The sequence below is a fragment of the Monomorium pharaonis genome, chromosome 6 (genome assembly GCF_013373865.1).
Source record: "Monomorium pharaonis isolate MP-MQ-018 chromosome 6, ASM1337386v2, whole genome shotgun sequence".
NCBI classification, from domain to species: domain Eukaryota; kingdom Metazoa; phylum Arthropoda; class Insecta; order Hymenoptera; family Formicidae; genus Monomorium; species Monomorium pharaonis.
In genome coordinates, this window is record NC_050472.1 from 11,883,990 (window position 1) to 11,906,661 (window position 22,672).

The following is a 22,672-nucleotide window of genomic DNA, read 5'->3' on the forward strand; positions in this document are numbered from 1 at the left end:
ATTTTTGTTCAAAAATATCAGTGATATCATTTTATTGAATTCCACATTCAATATTATAATCATGTTGCAAAGCTAAATTTGATATGTAATGATAAGTCGCGTAACGTCAGGGTGTTGCAGCAACATATAGATCAATATGACGGGTTGCTTATTCCACAACTGTGTAGGCTTTGACGCATTATGTCGCGAGAGTAGTGACAATAAATTTGCACAAGCAGAACATAAAGTCATGGTGAAGTCAAAATGACATCATAATGCGTCGAAGCCTACGCAGTTGTGGATTACCATGCGCGCCTGCACGAATAAGCAACCCGTCATACTGACCTATATGTTGCTGCAACACCCTGTACATAAGGTAAGTAAGTAAAAAGTAGAACTTAAATTTAGAATTTGACAATGTTCCCTACATTTTTAATGAAAACTATTTATCCAACATATTCGGCAGTTTGAAATCTATAGGATTCACTATGTTTTTTACGTTTTATAGACCAAAAATGGTATTCTTTTAACATTGTTCTTTCTGCCTGTGACAAATTTTAAAAACATCTCTGTTGCAACATTTTATGATATTGTACAGAATCTATTTTGAATTATTACAAAAGAAAAAAAGGTAAAAGGTTAAAACTTCTGAAAATTTTCCGCAACAATCATGCTGTGTAGAGATTATAGTTTAAAATGATAAGCTTTTATAATATATTAATTATTAAATTATAAAATAATGTAACTTTAACCTTTCGACTATACTATTATTTTTATTATTTTTTGACTGTAATTAAAAATCTGTCGTGCTGAACGCCATTTCCTTTATTTGAAAAAAATCCGAAAAAGTTATAAAATATCTAACATTATAATTAGTGTTATAATAATTTTGTAGAAAATTATTTATTAAATATATTATTTTTAAGAAATCCCGAATATACGTAAGTAAAAAATTTTCTATAAAAATAGATAATTTTTTTTCTACATAAAAAACAATTTTTTTAAGATTTTCTACTTCAAGTTTAATGTTTAAGAAGAACATAACGTTAACCAATATTTGCAAGAAAATGGAATTATTCAGATAGGTTAAAATGGATTGAATGAACAATTTTTAAGTAAGATAAAAAGATAATAAACTAATCAGAATTAAAATATAAAATAATATACAAATTTAAATATTTTAAATATTTAATAAAATTTTATTACGGATATATAATACACTTCTCGCAAAAATTAAAGGAACAAAAAAATTTTCTAAATTTTTTGCCAATTTTCAACAGGCTGTATTTTAGTGAAAAATGGTCGTACAGGAAATAAAAAAACATAGCTTTTGAAGCTTGAAGACTCTAGTTTTAGAATTTTTTGGTTAAAAATTTTTCTGAGCACCGGTAGCCATGCAATTCTTGGATAAAGCACGAAGAAAAAATTTTCAAAATTTTTTACATTTTTTTTTGCTCTACGGGCATGAAAAAAATTTTTCGAGCTAAACCAATGCATAGGTCGCATAGCCTGTTCATTCAGCTTCAATTTGCTTTTTTTGGAAGTCAGATACGACTATTTGTCTTCGAAATATCGAATTTTGAATGCAAAAGGACCCTTTTTCACTTAACTGCCGATATCTCTGAAACTACTGGTCGCCTAGCGAGCTGACGAGCGGTTTCGTTTTCTGCAGAAAATTTCCTACAAAAATCTGTCATGGTTGATTGAAAAAAAAATTTTGTCCCACCTGAAACGGTAACGTGAAAAAAGAGCAAAAAAATGCCATTTTCCCCTTTTTTGGTAAATCGACTGTGTCTTCGACAATATTGGGGCAAAAGCTTAGGTTAGAAGAAAATTTTACAGTCTAATGTACCCCAAAGACCCCCCTAAATTTTTAGATCGATCGGTTCAGCGGTTTCCCCGGACCGATTGATTGAAATTTTGAAAAAATTAAGGGAACAAGACTTTGTTCCTTAAATTTGACCTAATCTTTTTAAAATTCAATAATTTTATTTTTTTTTACTTTTTACTCAATTTTGAGTTTTTTGAAGATTGAGTAACAAAAAAAAATCCAAAAAATTTTTTTGGAAATTTTCGAAATTTTTGAAAAAATTTTTAAAAATTTTTTTTTGTTACTCAATCTTCAAAAAACTCAAAATTGAGTAAAAAGTAAAAAAAATAAAACTATTGAATTTTAAAAAGATTAGGTCAAATTTAAGGAACAAAGTCTTGTTCCCTTAATTTTTTCAAAATTTCAATCAATCGGTCCGGGGAAACCGCTGAACCGATCGATCTAAAAATTTAGAGGGGTCTTTGGGGTACATTAGACTGTAAAATTTTCTTCTAACCTAAGCTTTTGCCCCAATATTGTTGAAGACACAGTCGATTTACCAAAAAAGGGGAAAATGGAATTTTTTTGCTCTTTTTTCACGTTACCGTTTCAGGTGGGACAAAATTTTTTTTTCAATCAACCATGACAGATTTTGTAGGAAATTTTCTGCAGAAAACGAAACCGCTCGTCAGCTCGCTAGGCGACCAGTAGTTTCAGAGATATCGGCAGTTGAGTGAAAAAGGGTCCTTTTGCATTCAAAATTCGATATCTCGAAGACAAATAGTCGTATCTGACTTCCGAAAAAAGCAAATTGAAGCTGAATGAACAGGCTATGCGACCTATGCATTGGTTTAGCTCGAAAAATTTTTTTCATGCCCGTAGAGCGAAAAAAAAATGTAAAAAATTTTGAAAATTTTTTCTTCGTGCTTTATCCAAGAATTGCATGGCTACCGGTGCTCAAAAAAATTTTTAACCAAAAAATTCTAAAACTAGAGTCTTCAAGCTTCAAAAGCTATGTTTTTTTATTTCCTGTACGACCATTTTTCACTAAAATACAGCCTGTTGAAAATTGGCAAAAAATTTAGAAAATTTTTTTGTTCCTTTAATTTTTGCGAGAAGTGTATTTGAAAATATACATATATAATGTAAAAATATAAAAACATGAAAAATTAATAAAAGTTTGTTTATATTTTGCTTATATTAGACGTTTCAGACCAGTAATTATAGTCAAAGGATTAAAATATAGTATCTTTTATTTTCAGTATTACAAAAAAGTTACAGTCATTATTTAAATAACAATAACGGTAACGTATTGCTTTTGTAAAATAATGTTGTCAATCTTGCTATGCAAAAGCCCAAAACAAGTACGTAAAAAGCGGATACGTACCTAAAGAATTGGTTCCAGTTAATTGATAGACGTCTCCTGGTTTAAGTTCTTGACCATCTTTAAACCATCTCAATAATGGCGTTGGGAAACCTACAACTTTGCATTCGAATGAAACAAGACCTTCTTCCGTCAAAACTGCTTTCAAGTTTTCCATGAAGCGCGGTTTTCTGTAGTTTCTTGGAACTTGTAGAAAGTAAAGAAATATTAATAGAATAATTATATTTTTTGTTATAAATGAACTTTGTCTATTGTTGTAATACGTACTGGACATTGCTACATAACAACTCGTAAATTGCTTCATATTGTTTTCACTGGTAGCGACACATTTCCATTCACCTTCGTCCATGGCTTCTACTTGTTTTACTTCGATTGAGTAGCCTCCAATGCCATCCTCCATTATATGATATTTTTCGTTGGGCTCAACACGACCTTCCTTATTGTACCAGGTGATCGTTTTTGGCCAGGGTGGTATTTGAACTATTATTGAGATGATACGTTTTATATATTTAAATAAAATAAATATTACTAAAGACAGCGAATATAATGTTTAACTTACTGTGGCAAGATAGTACAACGGTGTCTCCGATCCGACAACATTCATCTTGAAGTATTTGTTTAAATATCGGAAGTGGTCCAGATGGTGTCAAAGTATCAGCCGGTTTCAATGAACCTTCTCGGCTTCCCCTTCCAACTACGTGAACCTGAATTAAAATAATGACGTGTCTACGTTGCGTTTAATGAAGTTGAAAAACGTTAGAAAAATTGTTACAATTATTATTGCGCAGTGGTAATAGCAAATGCATTTACTTTTGAAGAGGAATAGGCCGTGCCCATGCAATTGACTGCCTCGCAAGTATAAACACCAAGAGATGTCGGATCATCAGGATTAGCAGTCAAAGCAAAAACATCTCCAGCTTTGATTTCTTTGTTGTCTTTAAACCATTTCAATATCGGCGTAGGTACACCAATTACTTTGCATTCCAATGACACAGTACCTGTCTCAGTGAGCAACGCGCGGAGTTCTTCAACAAATTCTGGTTTTTTGTAAGCCCTCGGAACTAAACATTTATCAAATTTGTAATTCATCTAAAATAATCGGAGCTAACTTCTTGAGTGGTTATGATAAATATATGATTAGTTTTTTAAAAGTTTTTAAGATTATAGATTTGGTATATTTATTTAAAATTTTAAAAGATGAGACTTTCGACCACCCTCCGATTTTGATAAAATTTTATAGGCATGTACTACTTACTAAATGTAGTCAAATGCCATAAAAGCTAATATACGGAAGCAGCTAGTTTTCAAAATATTTAATTATATAGATTTTGTAAACAATTTTTGAAATTTTCGTGTAACAAACTAAAATAAAAACATATTTTACAAAATTGTTTTATTTCATTAATATCATGCAAGAAAATAAACACTAATATAGCAAAATATTAATTAAACATAATCGAAAAGTATTACACTTAACCGACACTTCTTCGCTGTGACCACACACACACACACACACACACACACACACACACACACACACACACACACACACACACACACACACACACACACACACACACACACACCGGGAAGGGGCAAGAAAGGGCCTTCATCCCACATCCTACACCTATCCGGTGGTAGGAACATTCTGAGCAAAAGTGCGCAAAAATATGGTGCGTACTTTGTTGAGAAATAACTATGTCAGTTAAGTCGAAACTAATTGACTGACTGACAATATTTCTTACATTTGTCTGCATGTACATGTCATTGAAAATAAAAATAAACAAGGTATACACATAAGCATCGTGTATGCGGACCCTCCACCATCGAAACTATTTTGATGCTGACGACCGAAAACTTACACCACAGCAACATTATTTTGTTCCTAAAGCAAAAAAGAATAAATCTCGTTTTACGTTAAAAATATCAAAACGAACAAGTTATACACAATACAACGTCATTTCGCTCCTAAAACAAAAAGGAGTAGACCTCACTTTGCGTTGAAAAGTAAAAACTGCATAATTAAAAATTAAATATTTTGAAAACTAACTGTTTCCGTACATTCGCTTTTGTAACATTCGATTACATTTGGTAAATACTACATGCCTATAAAATTTCATCAAGATCGAAAAGGGGTCGGATACGGAAGTTCAGCCGAAAATTCTTTTAAATAATTACAAAGGGATATAATTATGTATCTATTTAAAATTTCTAAATAATATAATAAATATTATTATTTTCACACCTAAAAATAACAAAATTTCTCAATATTATTATTTAAGCGATTATTAACCCTTTGCATACACACTTATTTTTTCAACTTTCGCATACCCATTGGGTGGTTGCCACCCATGGCAATTTTCAAATAACTGTATCTTTTAAAATATTTATATTAAAATTCTGAAAAATTTTATTAATATTTATAGAAAGTATTTACATACTTTTGATATTAAAATTTAAGAAAGTTTATATTAAAAAAAATTATTATATTTTGCGAAAAAAATTATTATATTAAAAAAACTTTTTTTTCAGTTTTTTTCAGTTTTGAGTTTTTTTTTCGTTTATCACGGTACTCAAAAAGTACAGAGCGCTAAATTTTTAGGGGTCAGAAAATTATAGTAACCACCCAGTGTAAATACGTAGGGATAATATTGTAGTATTCTGATTCTATTTAGAAACTGCATTTCAAGACAATAGAGGCATCAATAGTAGTAGTTCGAAGAATTAAAAAATATACTATATATTATTATATAGTATATAAAATTACACAAGTAATATCGTTTGAACATTAAGATCCTGTTTTTTACCTTTTTCTTATTTTAATTAAGCTAGAAACATGTTGTATTATCTTATTTTAATTGTAGTTTTACTGAATCTATTTCAAAATAAAAATTAGTATTTTTATAATAAAATTATAGATGAGAGAAAGATGTTATTATCCATGTTATTATCCACCATTTTATTTTATTTAAATAACTCTGTAAAAATTTGTGTAACACAATTCTTGTTAGCACAAGTTTATTACTTATAGAATTTGATGGGATTTGTTGAATAAATACCAGTATTAAGATTATAACAACTTATATTCTTATAAAGATGTGTATTTTGGTTGTGATACAGTAAAAGAATGAATTAATTGCTAATTATGCACAAAAAAGGTGAGAGTTGTGAGAGCGGGAGCTTGGATAGCCGAACTAATATATGAAATAAAGAAGAGATGGCGCGGAACTAATATCGGTAAAAAAGGGAACTTACAATAACGCGTTATCAAGAAGAAAAAGATTTACTAATACGATTAAATCGCATCAATCTTAACAGAATTCTACCAATCAATAATAAAATTATAATATGAATGGCGTAATCAGTTTATTCTTACAGTAAATTTTTAATAATTTATTTTTAACAATTAAGTGTAAAATTGACTTCTGTAAAGTTCTTTTTATGTCAAAAATTTTTTTTCATGTTTGATCTTGTTTCAGATTGTTTTTGTTTAACTAACTTTGTTGGTTTGATCATAAACTTTAATTATAGATTAATATGCTAAGTGTAAGTAAATGTTTATCCATTCTTAAAAAGGAGATGTTACCGATTTTATTGTTGACAGTTTTCCATGCTGCGCTGATTATATTCGTGATTATGAGAGTACCTATCGTTGCGATTGAACTTTGACAGCTGTCAAATTATGACAATGTTGACAACGTAAATTAATAGCATAATAAATATGTAATATGTATATTTGTCAGTGAGTTAAAAGTTGTAAAAAATAAATATCTTAACTGCCATTTCTTAGAGAAATGTTATATATGACAGCTGGTAAATGACCTGTTTTATTTAAAAAAAGAGATGGTCATTAACTTCGTGAGACTGTCATAGCAGAATTAGCAAACGATAATTTGTATAGATGATTATTTATACAATTATCGTTGTATTTTTTTTTAATAAAAATAAAAAGTTAAATAGCGCGCAAAACGCGTGACTGTGGTGTTTAGTATATTTAAATATTACATAACGATAAGATTGACTATATCTATAGCGGATCTTATTGTTAATGCTAAATAATAGTTTTTGTATAATTTTATTATCTCTAATTTGTATAATATAAACTGTGCGCTGCAATTTGGTCTTGAAATACGGTTCCTAGATAAAGCATAAGTCATAAATTAAATTAAGGAATAATTAATTAAAATAGTGTTCATGCTCAGAGCTCTGTGAAATTAACACCCCGAAATGCGAATTTTTATAAAATGCAGGTAGCATTCGTTTGTCCACGTTTTGTTCACTTAAAATTTTCGTTTGTTTAATATTAAAAAAAAGTTATGAGAAAATTAAAAATTTTGACATCAGCACCCCCATAAACAGTTTTCGTTAATTTCTAAGCGGGATACAATTGTCCACGATTTGTCTACGTTAGTTCATCCACAACATTTTATGTAACATTTTATTTATTTAAGGAAGATAATGTCATTTAGAATTTGATAATATGCAACTAGCAAAATACATCTCTTATATAAAATTTTTTAATGATTTTTTTCTATTGCTATCTTCACTCCCATCGTTTTGAAAAATCTTAGCTACTCCCCAATCAGTAATAAAATGTTTAAAAAATGTTTTTAAAATATTTTAAAATGTTTTGAAAAACATTTTTAAAAACGTTTTCAAAAACGTTAAAAATAATGGAATAAGCGTCTTTTTCTTGGTAAAAAAAACCATTTATTTTAACATTAAAATTAATGTTTTTAAAATGTTGTAAAAACGTTTTTTTAAAGGTTTAAAGAAAATGTTTTTTAAACGTTAAAGAAACGTTTTATTAAAATTTGCTTTGAAAATTTTTGAACATTTCTAAGTATTTTTAAGAGTTTCTAAGAATTAAAAAAAACTTGAACAAAAAATAAAAAATTCTAATTATTTCTATGGTAATTTTGTAAGAGGAAGAAGACTACTATACATGTTTCAGCCAATCCAGAATCGTACCTGTTAAAGTATGTTTAATATCTCTATATCTGAAAAAACGGTCACCCATCCAAGTGTCAACCATTGCCGACGTTGCTTGACTTCGAAGACCGTACGCATTCTAACGCCTCGTGATGATCCATGAACACTTCTTGTTTATGCATACATATTTGTTATAAATCATTACAATAAATGTTGTCAAAAGGATGAAACATGTATAGTTAACTTATATTTTTATAAATAAATATGAAGTTTTACAGTTTTTTTACTCATTTTTACATATGCGCGCAAAATAGCATGTAGAATAACTTATTAAAAAGTCTGTTTTTGCTCTGTTCGTATAAAATTAAAAAAATTTTTTAATGTTATTTTTTATAAATTTTTAGTATTATTAATACACCGCATTGTTTCAATAAGTGTACCTTAAATTCTTTATGTTCTGTTTTAATCTACGTTTCTTAGAGATTTAATTTACGCTTTTGTCGCTCTTTTATTATATTATAATTCACTTTCTTGTTACACTTGATTTACGCTCCATTAATTGTAGAGATGAAAAGTATGATGGAATATTTGGATGTAATAGGATATCATAAGATATTAATAGAATATCTTATATGAAATAAATAACTAATAAAAAATATTAAAAAAACGTTTTCAAAATGTTTACTAAAATTATTTTATAAAATGAATAATTAATAAAAAATACATATTAAAAAAGTATTATATAAACGTTACACAAATGTTTACTGAAACAATCGTTTTAAATAAAGAACTAATAAAAAAAATATTTACAAAATATTAAATAAACGTTTAAAAAATGTTTACTGAAATTATTTTTTGAAGTAAATAATTAATAAAAAATAAATATTTGTAAAACATTAAAGAAACGTTTAAAAAAATATTTAGGAAAATCATTTTCTTAAATAAATAATTAATGAAAAATAAATATTTAAAAAATATTATATGTACGTTACACACATGTTTACTGAAACAATTTTCTCAATTTTCTCAAATAAAAAACTAATAAAAAATAAATATTTACAAAATATTAAATAAACGTTTAAAAAACGTTTACTGAAATTATGTTGTCAAGTAAATAATTAATAAAAAATAAATGTTTATAAAATATTAAAGAAATGTTTAAAAAAATATTTAGTAAAATCATTTTCTCAAATGAATAAATAATGGCAAATAGACATTTAAAAAAAATTTCAAAAAAACGTTTAGAAAATGTTTATTAAAATCATTTTTTCAAATTAATAATTAATAAAAAACATATTTAAAAAATATTTTAAAAACATTTAAAAAATGTTTTTTAGAAATTATTATTTTAAATAAATATTTAATGAAAAAAAAGGTTAAATAAATATTGAGTAAACATTTTTTTCCGAAGTAAGTTTAGGAAATTAATATTTAATGAAAAAAAATATTAAAAAAATATTTTTAAAACATTGTCTGCTGATTGGGTCGCTGAAACGTCAGACGCTTGAGTTTAGGGACAATATTAACTGTAAACCGTATGGGGTTTTGATGCGTGTTTCCCGCGATCTGTTATTATTAAATTTAAATGTATCTATTATTTGGTCTGTTCTTTTTCGATGCACTGCTGCACTGGTGCAGTAAGTTAGAATGAGAAAAAATATATTTATCTTACTTTAACTTGTTGCACCGGTGTAGCAGTGCAGCTAAAAAGAACAGGCCTATTGTTTTATATTACAATATAAGGTGCGATCCACTTGACTCTACAAATACTTTGAAGTATTTGAGTGACTAATCAGAATAAAGAATTTTACCAATCATAGAATATTGCGAAGTGTTCGTAGCATCAAGTTATAGTAAATAAGAATAATTAATTTTATACGTATGTATCTTATTATACAATAAATTGGGTGTACTTCTGAAAACAACATACCTTTGATTTTTTTTTAGCTGTGTATTCTTATATATTTTGGCGCGCTGATTACGAATATGATAGTGAAAATTGGCGCAAATTTAATTTCCGCGCGCGCGCGCGTGTGTGTGTGTGTGTGCGTGTGTGTGGCCACAGCGAAGAAATGTTAGTTAATTTGTGTTGGATGAGTTACATGAAGTTTTGAATATTTAACGCCGTTTTTCTTAAAAATTATTGTTTTTATGGCAAAACTTAAAAAAACAAAATGTATTTCGATGAGATCTACAACTCGTATCTGAAGTATTTTTTGAAATTCCATTATTTATGGAAATAAATGGAAAAACCGTGATTTTTATTGTTTTTTATGATTTCCGCCATGAAAATCAAATTTGCGCCAATTTTCATTATTATATTCGTAATCAGCGCGCCAAAATATGTAAGAGTACACAGTTACAAAAAAATCGGAGATATGTCGTTTTCGAAATAAGTTTATTCAATAAATTATGTACATACATTTTAATACACACTCACAAACATTTAACATATTCGTTTCATTTCACTGTAATTTTTAATTTTATAATATAGTAATAAAAATAATGACAGTAAATAAATTGCGGGTAACACGCGTCGAAGCTCCACAAGATTTACAGCTAATATCGTCTCTAAACTCAAGCGTCTGAGCATCTCACGTTTCAGCGATGAGCCAAGATTTTTCAAAACGATGGGAGTGAAGATCGCAATAGAAAAAGTCATAAAAAAATTTTATGTAAGAGATGTATTTTGCTAGTTGCATATTATTAAATTCTAAGTGACATTGTCTTCCTTAAATAAATAAAATGTTACATAAAATGTTGTAGATGAACTAACATGGGCAAATTGTGGACAACCGTAATCCCCCTTAGAAATTAACGAAAACTGTTTATGGGTATGCTAATGTCAAATTTTTTAATTTTGTCATAATTCTTTTTGAAGGGTGGAATGAAAATTTTGTGTGGACAAACGTGGACAAATTGTAGACAAACAAATGCCACCTGTATTTTATAAAAACTTGCATTTCAGGGTGCTTCACAGAGCTGATGCTCAGAAGCATATAAGATTCTTCTTTCCGAAGAAACTGTAAATAATTTATTGCAAAAAATAACTTTAATCAGAATCTTTTTACATTCCGTGCAGGAATCCTATTAATTCGATTAAGATATGAATATTAGCATATTTAACTAAATATATAATTTAATTTGATCCGACTTAATTCCTTTTTTCAGGCGTAAGTAAATTGTTCATGGTATTATATCTCTAAGTTGGTTGAGTTTTTGACCTATGTTTATTAAAGCTTTTTATTAAATGTACTATCTATTATACAAATGTTGGATCTCTTTTCAAACACCTTTTATATAAATTATCTAAATCCATACACAAAAATATCCTACATATTTTAAATCCTCACTTTGCATTTAAAAATCCCACACATAAAAATTTAAAAGCATTGAATAAATTATGCAAATGATTGATTACCAATGACAGTAAGAGTGGATGTACACGAGGATCTTCCGCTATGATTCTCCGCCATGCAGGTCCAACATCCTTGATCTTCGACTGTAACGGGGGCAACGTCAACACAATGAAAATTTCCTTCATGAACAAGAGAAAACCTAGGTTCATCGTAAATAGGTAAGTCATCTTTATACCAAGTTATCTGAAATTAATACATTTAATTTAACTATCGAATAAGAAAAGAACTATCACTTAATCAATCTTTTGATATCATCTTATTGCGCACACACACACACACACACACACACACACACACACACACACACACACACACACACACACACACACACACACACACACACACACACACACACACACACACACACACACACACACACACACACACACACACACACACAATAAATGGAAAAAATTGCTGCAGTGTTGTAAAAATATTTTCTTTTTGAAAAAAAAAAATAATATGAATTTAAGTTCAATCATCAGAACGTTCTATTGATGTCTTTAGGTTTAGAAGGTTTGTGCGATTGTCGTACTTTTTACGATAAGCAATATTCGATTAGAATATTCTCATGACATATATGATTACTATAACCAAACAATTATTACTTCCTTTTTAATGTGGTGTAATGGAACAAATAATATGAAAAATTTATAGGATATAGTTGCACGGTTCAGCTTTGAGAGTTGTTTTATTGTAATAATATAAGGAATAGAGAGCAAAAATATTATTATCAGTAAAGAATTTCTACAAAGTAAAATGTGTTTTATATTTTGATGCTTTTGCATATTATTTATATCCTGATTAACGAAATATCTGTAATGTGTCAGATTAGTAGCAATTGTGTTAAACACATTTAATTCTTGAATTTTTAATTAAGAGAGTTTGTCAATATATATCAAATCTAGTCAAATTTGTTGCAAGCAGATTATGTCAAGTGTTTACTAACCGTTGTTAGCAACAAGACAGAATTTAATATTAAAAAATAATTAAATTGCACATAATTTAATATCAAAAGATGTTGACAAATTGTTATTAAAAATATGATAAAGCTTGGTATGTCAATAATTGATAGGAATAATAGTAAAATTTGTGATTTCTATTCAGTCTTTGCTGGCAATTTCCTATTGGATTCTGTAAGCAGGTAGATTTTTATATAGTAACATCTATATATACTATGTAGTAACACCTATAGTACAGCTCTATTTCCTAAGATGCCCTTATTTTAAACATTGTGCTGTCTCGGTAGGCTATTTTCTACGCAACGAAGGAGGCATACGAAGAAATGTTGGAATATATATCTCCTGCCATAATATGCGGGCATGTGTAATAATAGTATTAATACGACGCACAAGAACTCGTAACCAGCTTCCTTTACTTTTCATCTTTTGCTGCGAGTTTAGGTCATGCACCTCACTGTATCTATCTTAGTTAGGTTGTCGTCTAGTACTAGGATAGAAGGCCAAGAAAAGTCTGATAATAAATCACTGCTAGTATTATCAGTTTTATCTTCCGGGTTGATCGTAATAGTTGACTGTATTATTCGTTTATATGTTAAGGCAGGACATTTCTTATGTCATGTTGGGAATGTAAGTAGGTTATCAAATATATAATTTTTTCTCTTGTTAATAAATCATCTAATTAAATAATTATTTTTATATATGTGCAAACAAGTGATTCTCTGTTAATATTCTTTGCATAGTTGTCGTTATATATAAAATCATACCTTCAAAGTGGATGAACTTCGAATTTCTACGAGAAATCTGGTTCGAGTGCCAACCTTTACTGCAAGATCACTCAATCTTCTCAAGAAGACAGGAGGATCACCCTCTTCGTAACTTCGTTCGCTGATGCTCATGTGAATTTTTTTTAAAGCACTTTTATCGTTTTCTTGTCCGAGTCTTGTTGCTATGAGAGAATAATAACCCGTATCATTTTTACGCGACTGTTTCAAGGCCAGTTGAACAATATTGCCTTGCATCGATAATTGATAACGATCTGGCGAAATTGGTAATCCATCTCGTATTCTGAAAATTTAATAAATTATATAATATTAATTTATCATAAACATTACAAATTAAATCTTAGAATAAGATTAAATAATAAAGAAAAATTGTTATAATTTTTATTAACTCATTCACACCAAAACAGATGCATTTTTAACATAATTTTCAACGACTTTATTTGCAATGTTAAAGGTTTATAAAAAATTTTGAAAGTTTTATTTTTTATGTGAAATTTTACGCTCTTTCAGAATTTATCATCAAAAATTATGTAAAATAAAGACCAAAAAAAGATTATAACGACTTTTATGTAGAAAAAATGCAAAAAAATCGCAAAAACTTTTCTTAAAATTTTCTTTTCACATCAAAGTAATATGAAACTCGAACTCTTTTCGCAACCATTGGTGCACAAAATAATTGTACGTTAAGGATATATTTTTCATATTTCTCAAAATTGTCATTTTCATTGAAAAATGACGGCTAAATCGAAAAAAATTTATGAATTGTATTTTTCCACAATAATTTATAAATTTTGAAAAATGGGCTAATTCATTTCAATTCGGGTATCTGCGAGTTTGGAGGTCGCCAATTATAAATCTTAACTTAAAATCAAAATAAAAAAATTTACAAAAATGAATCCAACATGGCCACCAAAGTTTTTGAAAAGAAGGGCTCATTCATTTGAATTTGGATATTTAAAAGTTTTAGTGATTGCCGATTACGAAGTCAAAAATTGTAAATTGATATACAAAGCAAATTCGCAGATTTTACAAATCTACTTTGAAAAAAAAAAAAAAAAAAAACAAATATCCAAATATCCCCAAGATTCAAATACAAATCGAATTAAAAATAAATTCGACTATTTTTAAAACCTTTTTTGCCATATTGAGTCTGCCATTTTTTATTTCGATTTCAAATTTGTCAGCAATCTCAAAACCTCCCAAATACTCAAATTGAAATAAATTGCCCTCCCAGATAGCACAAAGAGTTCAAAAAGAATTCATAATCGATGACATATAATTGAGTTCTTTTTGACCTCTCTGTGCTATCTAGGCTATTATTTATTAATTTCGTCCACCATATTAAATCCGTCATTTTTACTTTGAAAAATTTTCCAATTTCGATTCCAGATTCGTAATCAGCAATCCCAAAAACATACGAAATTCTATAAAAAACGCATAAAAATGTATGCTTTAAAAAATTAATAGTCAACATTATCTACTATTTTAAATTTATTGCTTTTATAAATTTATGTTCATTAATATATACCAATAAATAAATTCATAAACTGATAATAGATCGTGCATAAAATAATTTTTGAGAAAGCATCATGGAGAAATTTAGGAAAAATGTAGAAAAATCGATGATTTTTGAACCTTTTTGGTCGCCATATTAAATCCACTGTATAAAAAATTGTGTATCTGATTGAAAATAAATTGTAAATATCAATCCCATTATTTTAATATAAATAAGCTATTAGTTATCCAAAATTTATGAATTATTGTGGAAAAAATACAATTCGTAAATTTTTGCGATTTAGCCGTCATTTTTCAATGAAAACGACAATTTTGACATATTTGAAAAATATACTTTTAAAGTACAACTATTTTGTGCACCGATGGTTACAAAAAGAGTTGGACTTTCGTACTATTTCAATGTAAAAAAAATATTTATTAAAAAAGTTTTTGCGATTTTTTCGCATTTTTCTACTTAAAAGTTGTCATAACTTTTTTGGACTTTATTTTATACAAATTTTAACGATAGATTCTGAAAAATCGTAAAATTTTACGTAAAAAATGATACTTTTCAAATTTTTTATAGAGCTTTAACACTGCAAATAAAGTCACTGAAAATTATGTTAAAAATGCATCCGCTTGGGTGTTAATGGGTTAGGAATGTTATCAAGAATGTCTGCTTATATTGTTGTATTTGTATATCTACATGTTTTTATATCTATTTTATATTTACATTTACATAAAAATATATTACATTTTGGTCTGGCATATTTCGATCAACAGAATGATCTAGAGTTTTGGCATTGCTCTACTGCCCTATTTTTATCATCTTTTTCGCAATGACGAACTCACTTAGAACCAAGAAAAAAATCGTTTAAATTTAATAAGCATTATCTTAGATTTTTTTTCTTATAAAAACATTTATATTATTTAAAGAATGATAGAAACTCCCCCCCTCTCCTCTACACATACGTACATATATATAATTTTAAAATTATCACATGTATATCAGGGTATCACAACTTGATACAACCGCCTCATGTACGCATAAACACATACGATTTATAATACCTATTTAAATATTATATAATATTATGTTTATAAAATAATAACTAATAAATAAAAATAATTATATTAAAAAATAATAATTAATATTACTTAATCGTAGTTCATACATACACAATGCTTATGATATGATACTATAGAATATGAATGATGCGATTGAAAAAAGTTTGGTATTAATAATAAAATTTCAATGAAATAATTTCAATTAAATGTTTGATTTAATATTACTAAATATTTGATCATATTAAGCGAACATTTAAATAAAATTATTTTACCAAAGCTTTACTAATATTATCTAAATTATCACCAAACTTTTTTTAATACATAGTTATGAAGAAATATAATTGTAGAAATATTAAATCAAGAGCTTTTTTATTCTCCTACCGGTATTCCGATTCATCGGAAGAAGATCCAGCAATAATGTTCTTTTTACCATTAGTGCATTTACAACAATCACTTCCCATGATAAATTGAAATAAAAAAAGCAATTTCTTGTTTTATGTCAGATTGCACCGATGAGGTAACTGCCATAAGTTGCCCACATTCTTTTACAAATACACAAAATTCCGGCTCGGAACAAGATCTATTTTTAAAGATTCTTCAATATTATTTTATCTCTTTAGTGTTCAAGAGCATCAATAATGACTTGTCATATAATTTTGGAGGTATTGCGCGTATGTGTCGCGTATAATCTTCAATTATGGTACTGCAAGCGACAAAATTAGCGGGATATATATTGGTCAATCGAATTCTTACAACGTAATGGTGCTCTATATATTGTTTCATTGAGGCATCGGTACATGTCTCAAATCTATCAAGGATCAATAATATCTCAGTTTTATTTTAGATAATTAAATTGCATTAGACAATAGTAAAAACTTTTTTTAATAATGTAATTTAATTTTTTTTCCAAATTATATTATTTTTAAGTTATATTATCTCTATTTTGAAGTTTACACCATGGATTCACAAACCTCTTAAAAGAGATTCTTTTATTCAAAGATAGAATTTATAATAGTGAAGTAGATTTTTTCATATTTTTATTGATAATGAAATTATTCTGAATAAAACTCAATTATTCATATTTAACATTTAAAAGAAATGCGTAAAGGAATAACAAGCTTCAACTTAGAGTTTCAACAACTCGGATTCAATTAAGTCCACAATCACCTTTTTAACGTCGATAGGTAAGAGACGCGTACCGATACACTTAAATCGAATAATTAAGAACCCTTTCTTAGGGATCCGACGGTAGTCGCGACGTTCTCTCAGCGTCAGACTAATAGCAAAACGCGAACGTCAAACTGTCCCCTCCCAATTTTCCACCTCCATCAATGCGTTTGTTGAAATAGTTACAAGGAACTCTAAGCAACGGGCTATCTCATATAGAAACTAGCAAGAGCCAACCGTGGAATAGCTAGTTTGGGCAGAAGCATCTTTTCGTGTAAATTTTGAACATAATTGAAATTAAAGTAATATTCGTACGATGAGAGTTATTCGCAAAAAACCACAATTTTTTAAATTTATTTATTATACTATATTACTATACTACTATATAATACTATGATGTTATTAGTAGAAAAGAGATTTTGATAAATTTACATTTTTTTATATTAGAAAGTTGATGAAATTTAATATCTACGTATTATGTTTTAGAAAGTCTATAAAAATAGTAATCACACATAAAAACATATTTTGTCGGTTTTACGACAAAAATATATATTTCAGTGATTTAAATATTTTAGCACTAAAAGCACATTTTAACGATTTTTAAACAATAATACATTTTTTAAAGATTTATATTTTAGCAATGTAAATACTGATTATAAATTTCTTGAATGTGTTAAAATTATAAACTTAAAAATTAAAAGTTCTAATTTGTTTTAAAAAATCTAAAAAAATTTTCTATAAATGTTAAAATTAAAAAAGGTCTGAAGAGTTCTAAAACAGAATTTTATCAGAATTTTTACTAAAATAATAAATCTTTTAAAAATGTATTATTACCATGAGTTTTAATAAAATTGTTTTTTAGAATTTTTTAGTTTTTTAGAATTTAGATTTTCTGTTCAATTTTGTAACATTTATAAAAAATTTCTCAAATTGTTTAAAACAAATTAGAATTTTCAATTTTTACCTTTTGACTCTAAAATTTTGACACATTAAACTTTTATAATCGGTATTTACATTGCTAAAATATGAATTTATCTAAATAAGTGATTAGAATTTTCAGACGTTTGTTTTAAATTAGACATGTTTAATTATTCAAAAATTTTACAGCATTATTTAAAGCTTTCGACTTACAAACCGAGAATAACTATTGATGTAATAACAAATCGTAGTATTACTGATTATGGTCTACCAGATTTCATTTGCGATTAATTAAGACTGGAATTTTTCTCATATACTTAATTTTAATTGTTTAATCCTTTGAAAATGATTTGAAGATAAGTTGAGACGCGTCTGGACACTCAATTAGATCAAGAATATTTGGATTTGTATGGAGTTATTGTTTTAATTTAGCAATTAAATAAGAAGTTATAATACAATAAATAATAATTAGACGATAATCGATTAATCGCATTTGACTTGTGAATCTCATTTTTGTTATTATCTTTGTTTAAAAATTTTATAAATCTTATACTTATTGATACAAATTAGAACATTCTTTAAAAATATTGTAATTAAAAAAAATCTGAATATATTTTAAAAATTTTTCTAGAGCTCAGTTTCGAAGGCTTCTCTTCAAACATTATTTTATTATCATTTATTAAAATCTTGTATTTGAAAAATGTCATAATGCTGCGTTTTTTATTCTATCAAGTATGATTTTTAATTATATACAAGAAATGGAAATCCGCTGCAACGATCTGTCAGTATTGCTTATTTGAATTCATTACAATTTTAGAAAAAGGAAATAAAATTTCTTTTTTCAAGATTCTCTTTTTTATAATTTCTAAAAAAATACTAAATACAATTTTTCAAAATGTAAAGCATTTTTTTCACAAATCTTTATAAATTTAAAATATTTCTGAGAAATTCTTAAAAAAACCAGGGAGTACTTTGAGTTAAGAAGTATGCAAGATATGGTTTACGAATTATAAACTCGTTGAATATTATAATGCATGTTACGAAATAATTGTATAAATGCACTACGAAATAATCTCGAATGTGTATTTAATTGCATTTTACTTTCATGAGTTGTTTTATATGGAGTACATTATGTTAATAAGAAACAGAGGAAATGTAATGGTTTCATAGTCTCTAATCTTAAGGGCTTAGTTGCACATTTTGGATCGATTTCAGTCGATGCCTATTGTCGACATCTATGTATGAATAGAAATATAATTGATAATAATAATTAAAATATTTGAATTAATCATAATTATAATATTTAATTTTCACTCTTATTCAAGATGTAAGACTAGATGAAACCACATGGTGCATTTTAGAATTAAGAGAACAATTTAACTGAAAAATCAGTTTTTAATATATATCAGATAAACTATTATATATTATATATTATATAGTGTTTTACTCACTTTTTTTGGCAAATATTTATAATTAATATTTAAATTAAAAACTTTCAAAGTACAAATACGTTGCTCACATTCCTAGTAAAATAATGATCCATGCAGGAACATTGAGTGAGGCTACATGCAGCAAGTATAATTTAGTTCTCTGAAATTAAGTGCGCGACAGCTGAAAATAACTTGCGTTTGATCCTTGGCACGTCCCAAGGTTCTATGTAAAATTAAGGCCACTGTATGAACGATAACGCGAAAACACAAACACGCGCAACAGAACGCATTATTTTCAGATTAAAATATTACAGTGGCAGAAACAAGTATACATGTAATACTGTTATCATTTTATCCCATAAAATATTGTCTATTATACTTACAGTTCGAATCGCAAGTCATCGTACTTTTCGGATAAAGTCAATTTCAGTTCGATGATGATATCTTCACCTATATGTCCTTGCACTGATACAATCTGATCTTTCTCGATCCATTCTACGGGTCCTTTATTTAACGTATAATCTGCACATAATTGTACAAATTAATTACGCTTTAGCATTTTTATAATGTAAAAAAAATTATTATTAATTTGTCAAAGCCTTTGGTTAACAAGCATTCTTTATATCCGATAATGAAAGAAAATTTCTGTTAAAAAGCTATCTGCTATTTCGAGACTCATGTGCTTTGAAAAATGGTTACATGAATGGTAGTAATAGTATATGCGTACAAAACAGCATAAATTTAGATGAGTTATGCAAAAACAAAATAAAGCAAAAATATTTAAGAAAATTAATTGAAAAGTCGAGATTTATTGAAATCTCAAAGATCACATTTTCTTTTAAGAAGTTGTTTTTTTATAAATTTTACAATGCAAACTACGTAACATATTTTGATTACATTCACATACAACCATATTATATCATTAAAACAAATAAAAATTTCATATTTTTCTAACAACAATTTTGGCAAATAATACTGTTAATTTTTATATCAAATTGATTTTATGAGGATATTAAAATAGAAATTATGAACTTATTAAATACTTTAATAAAATTAAATATCTTTGAAATCACTTCAATTATATGTTTTTATTTTAAATTATGGTTGATATAAAACAGAATTTTATAAAATGCCACAACATAGACTTTGTATGGGTATCCCAAAACATACTGGTCAACGCTCGTAAAAAGGTAGAAGGGATCGAGATGAACATTAAAAAAGTCCAATATTGTCTTGGATTAGGTCTTGAGTTAGGTCGTGGGTTAGGTCCACCAATAGTCGAGATATTAACGTATGGAATCGGCAAATAATTTAATTAATTTTTATCGTAATTGTAAACAGTAAATTAATGAAAGCTTATCATACATTCACAATAGAATTTTTTCCCGTGTTATGACTCGAGCGGATCGAGCTCTTCTCGTAAGCGCGCTCTTATTCGCATAATTTGAAAAATTAATACCTCCATTATTGGTGGACCTAACCCAAGACTTAACTCAAGATCTAACTCAAGACAATATTGGACTTTTATGTTCATCTCGATCCCTTCGAGCGTTGACCAGTATGTTTTGGGACATCCTGTATACATATGTATATATGTATTTATAACAAGATTGTATTTGTAAGATTGATAGCTACAAAGCGATGTCATTTGATAATTATAATAATTTTATAAATAAATATATATGTTTAGTAATAAATTTGGTTAATTTTTTTTCCAAATGTAATACATAATAATTCGGTAAATTTGTCTTTTTAATTGTTTTTTTATATATTTAACATTAATTTCTCTATAATAATTTTAAATTAAATTATTATATATTATTTGTATTTTATCTATACATTGATATCAATGGCATAATTTATATCTTTTCCTTTTTCCGATTGTAATTATGATTGTAATTATAAAATATATATTTTATTTATATTATTTTATATAACTATGATTAGGACTTATTAGTATTTTTTATCGTAAATTTGTATAAAGCATAAAGTACAAATATATTAAAAAATTTGACCTCTTTTGTCATGTTGTCGAAGAACCGGCTGCACCAATTTCGGTTTGTCATTGTTGGCTACGCCGGCTATACCGGCAAACACGTTATAACAATTCAATCAATTCAGTTGAATCTTACCTGTTAAAGTCATCTTGTTAGCTGTTACGTAGAACGATCTTTCGCTTTCCGTACATTGACATTACTTGCGGAGGTCTGAGATGCGTACGCGTGTATTACTCAAGAAGACCTGCACCGTCTTCCGCCACTACCGTCATCAACTTGTTTCTGTCTTGACCCTATATTAATACAGCACACCTAATGCTACGAAGTCTGACGGTAGGAGGCCCTGCTCCGTTCTAAAATCGTCTCAACGCCACACTCTCAGCTTCGTCGTTTTAACGAAAGAAGCACATGCGCCGTTTGAAATATTCGTATCTTCTTTCTTCTTTTTCGTTGAATCGCTTTCTCTTTGTATAAACGCTGTTAGTAAAGTTTACAACTTTTATTTTCATAATTTTTTTTCTCGCTTTCTATCTCGTTTTATATCTCATATGTAAATATTTAATATTTAATAATTAAGTAAACTAAATTAAATCCAAACAGCATATATTAATTAAGCTGACATCAAACTGACATCAATTTAAGGTCAAGTAAGATAAAGTCATTTTGGCGACAATAAGTCCCTTAATGTTGAAAAACAAAACTAATTTTAATGTCATTTGAGTGTCAAAATAACATTACGTTGACCCTTTTATAAGAATTTATTTGTACAAATTGCACAGCTGCGTAATCATATGCATAAAAAAATTGTCCAATTTCAATTTATAATATAATAAAGCCTTCTTTGTAATAGAAATACTATTGGATTATTTTCTTTATGCATATAATTTTTAGTAGAGTGTCCTTAGATTTTGACTACGGAAAAATTCCCAACAGAGTAAACTATTCTTTAATATATCCGAAAATTAAAAAAGTGGTCTACTTTTTAAATAGTGAGTTCTTTTTTTATTTTACAAAATAAATGAAATATTGAGATTTTTGGCAAATGACTTTTTAATTAAACATTTTTTTAAATCAATGCTGTCAATCGAAAGAGCAGAAAATATCACATAAAAAATGTTTATAAAGTTTTTTTTCAAAACCATAATTAGAAGAGCTAAAATTTTTTGAAAATCTTGCCATTTAGTTAGTGACCTAGAGTAGCGGTAAGTACGGAAAGCCTGCGTGAGTTCGTGCGCTCGGCACAAATACGTCCCTAGTAACCGTTCAATTAAAAAAATATTTTTAAAAACGATTGATTTTGATAAAACATACTTCAAATTAGAAGTTTAAT

The 22,672-nt window shown here is 27.6% G+C and overlaps 1 protein-coding gene across 1 annotated transcript in view; it reads right to left on the bottom strand.

Moving 5' to 3' along the window:
• Positions 1–22,345, bottom strand: part of LOC105834071 — a 110,204-nt gene extending 87,859 nt beyond the window's left edge. The window contains exons 1-8 of the mRNA XM_036289053.1: positions 21,478–22,345; positions 19,729–19,867; positions 13,251–13,551; positions 11,527–11,707; positions 3,984–4,234; positions 3,733–3,877; positions 3,441–3,653; positions 3,177–3,359 (exon numbers count right to left, since the gene is read on the bottom strand). Coding sequence (XP_036144946.1) covers positions 3,177–3,359; positions 3,441–3,653; positions 3,733–3,877; positions 3,984–4,234; positions 11,527–11,707; positions 13,251–13,551; positions 19,729–19,867; positions 21,478–21,490 — 1,426 coding nt within the window. The 5' untranslated portion in view covers positions 21,491–22,345. The remainder of the gene's footprint in view (positions 1–3,176; positions 3,360–3,440; positions 3,654–3,732; positions 3,878–3,983; positions 4,235–11,526; positions 11,708–13,250; positions 13,552–19,728; positions 19,868–21,477) is intronic.
• Between the last annotated feature and the right edge of the window lie 327 nt (positions 22,346–22,672).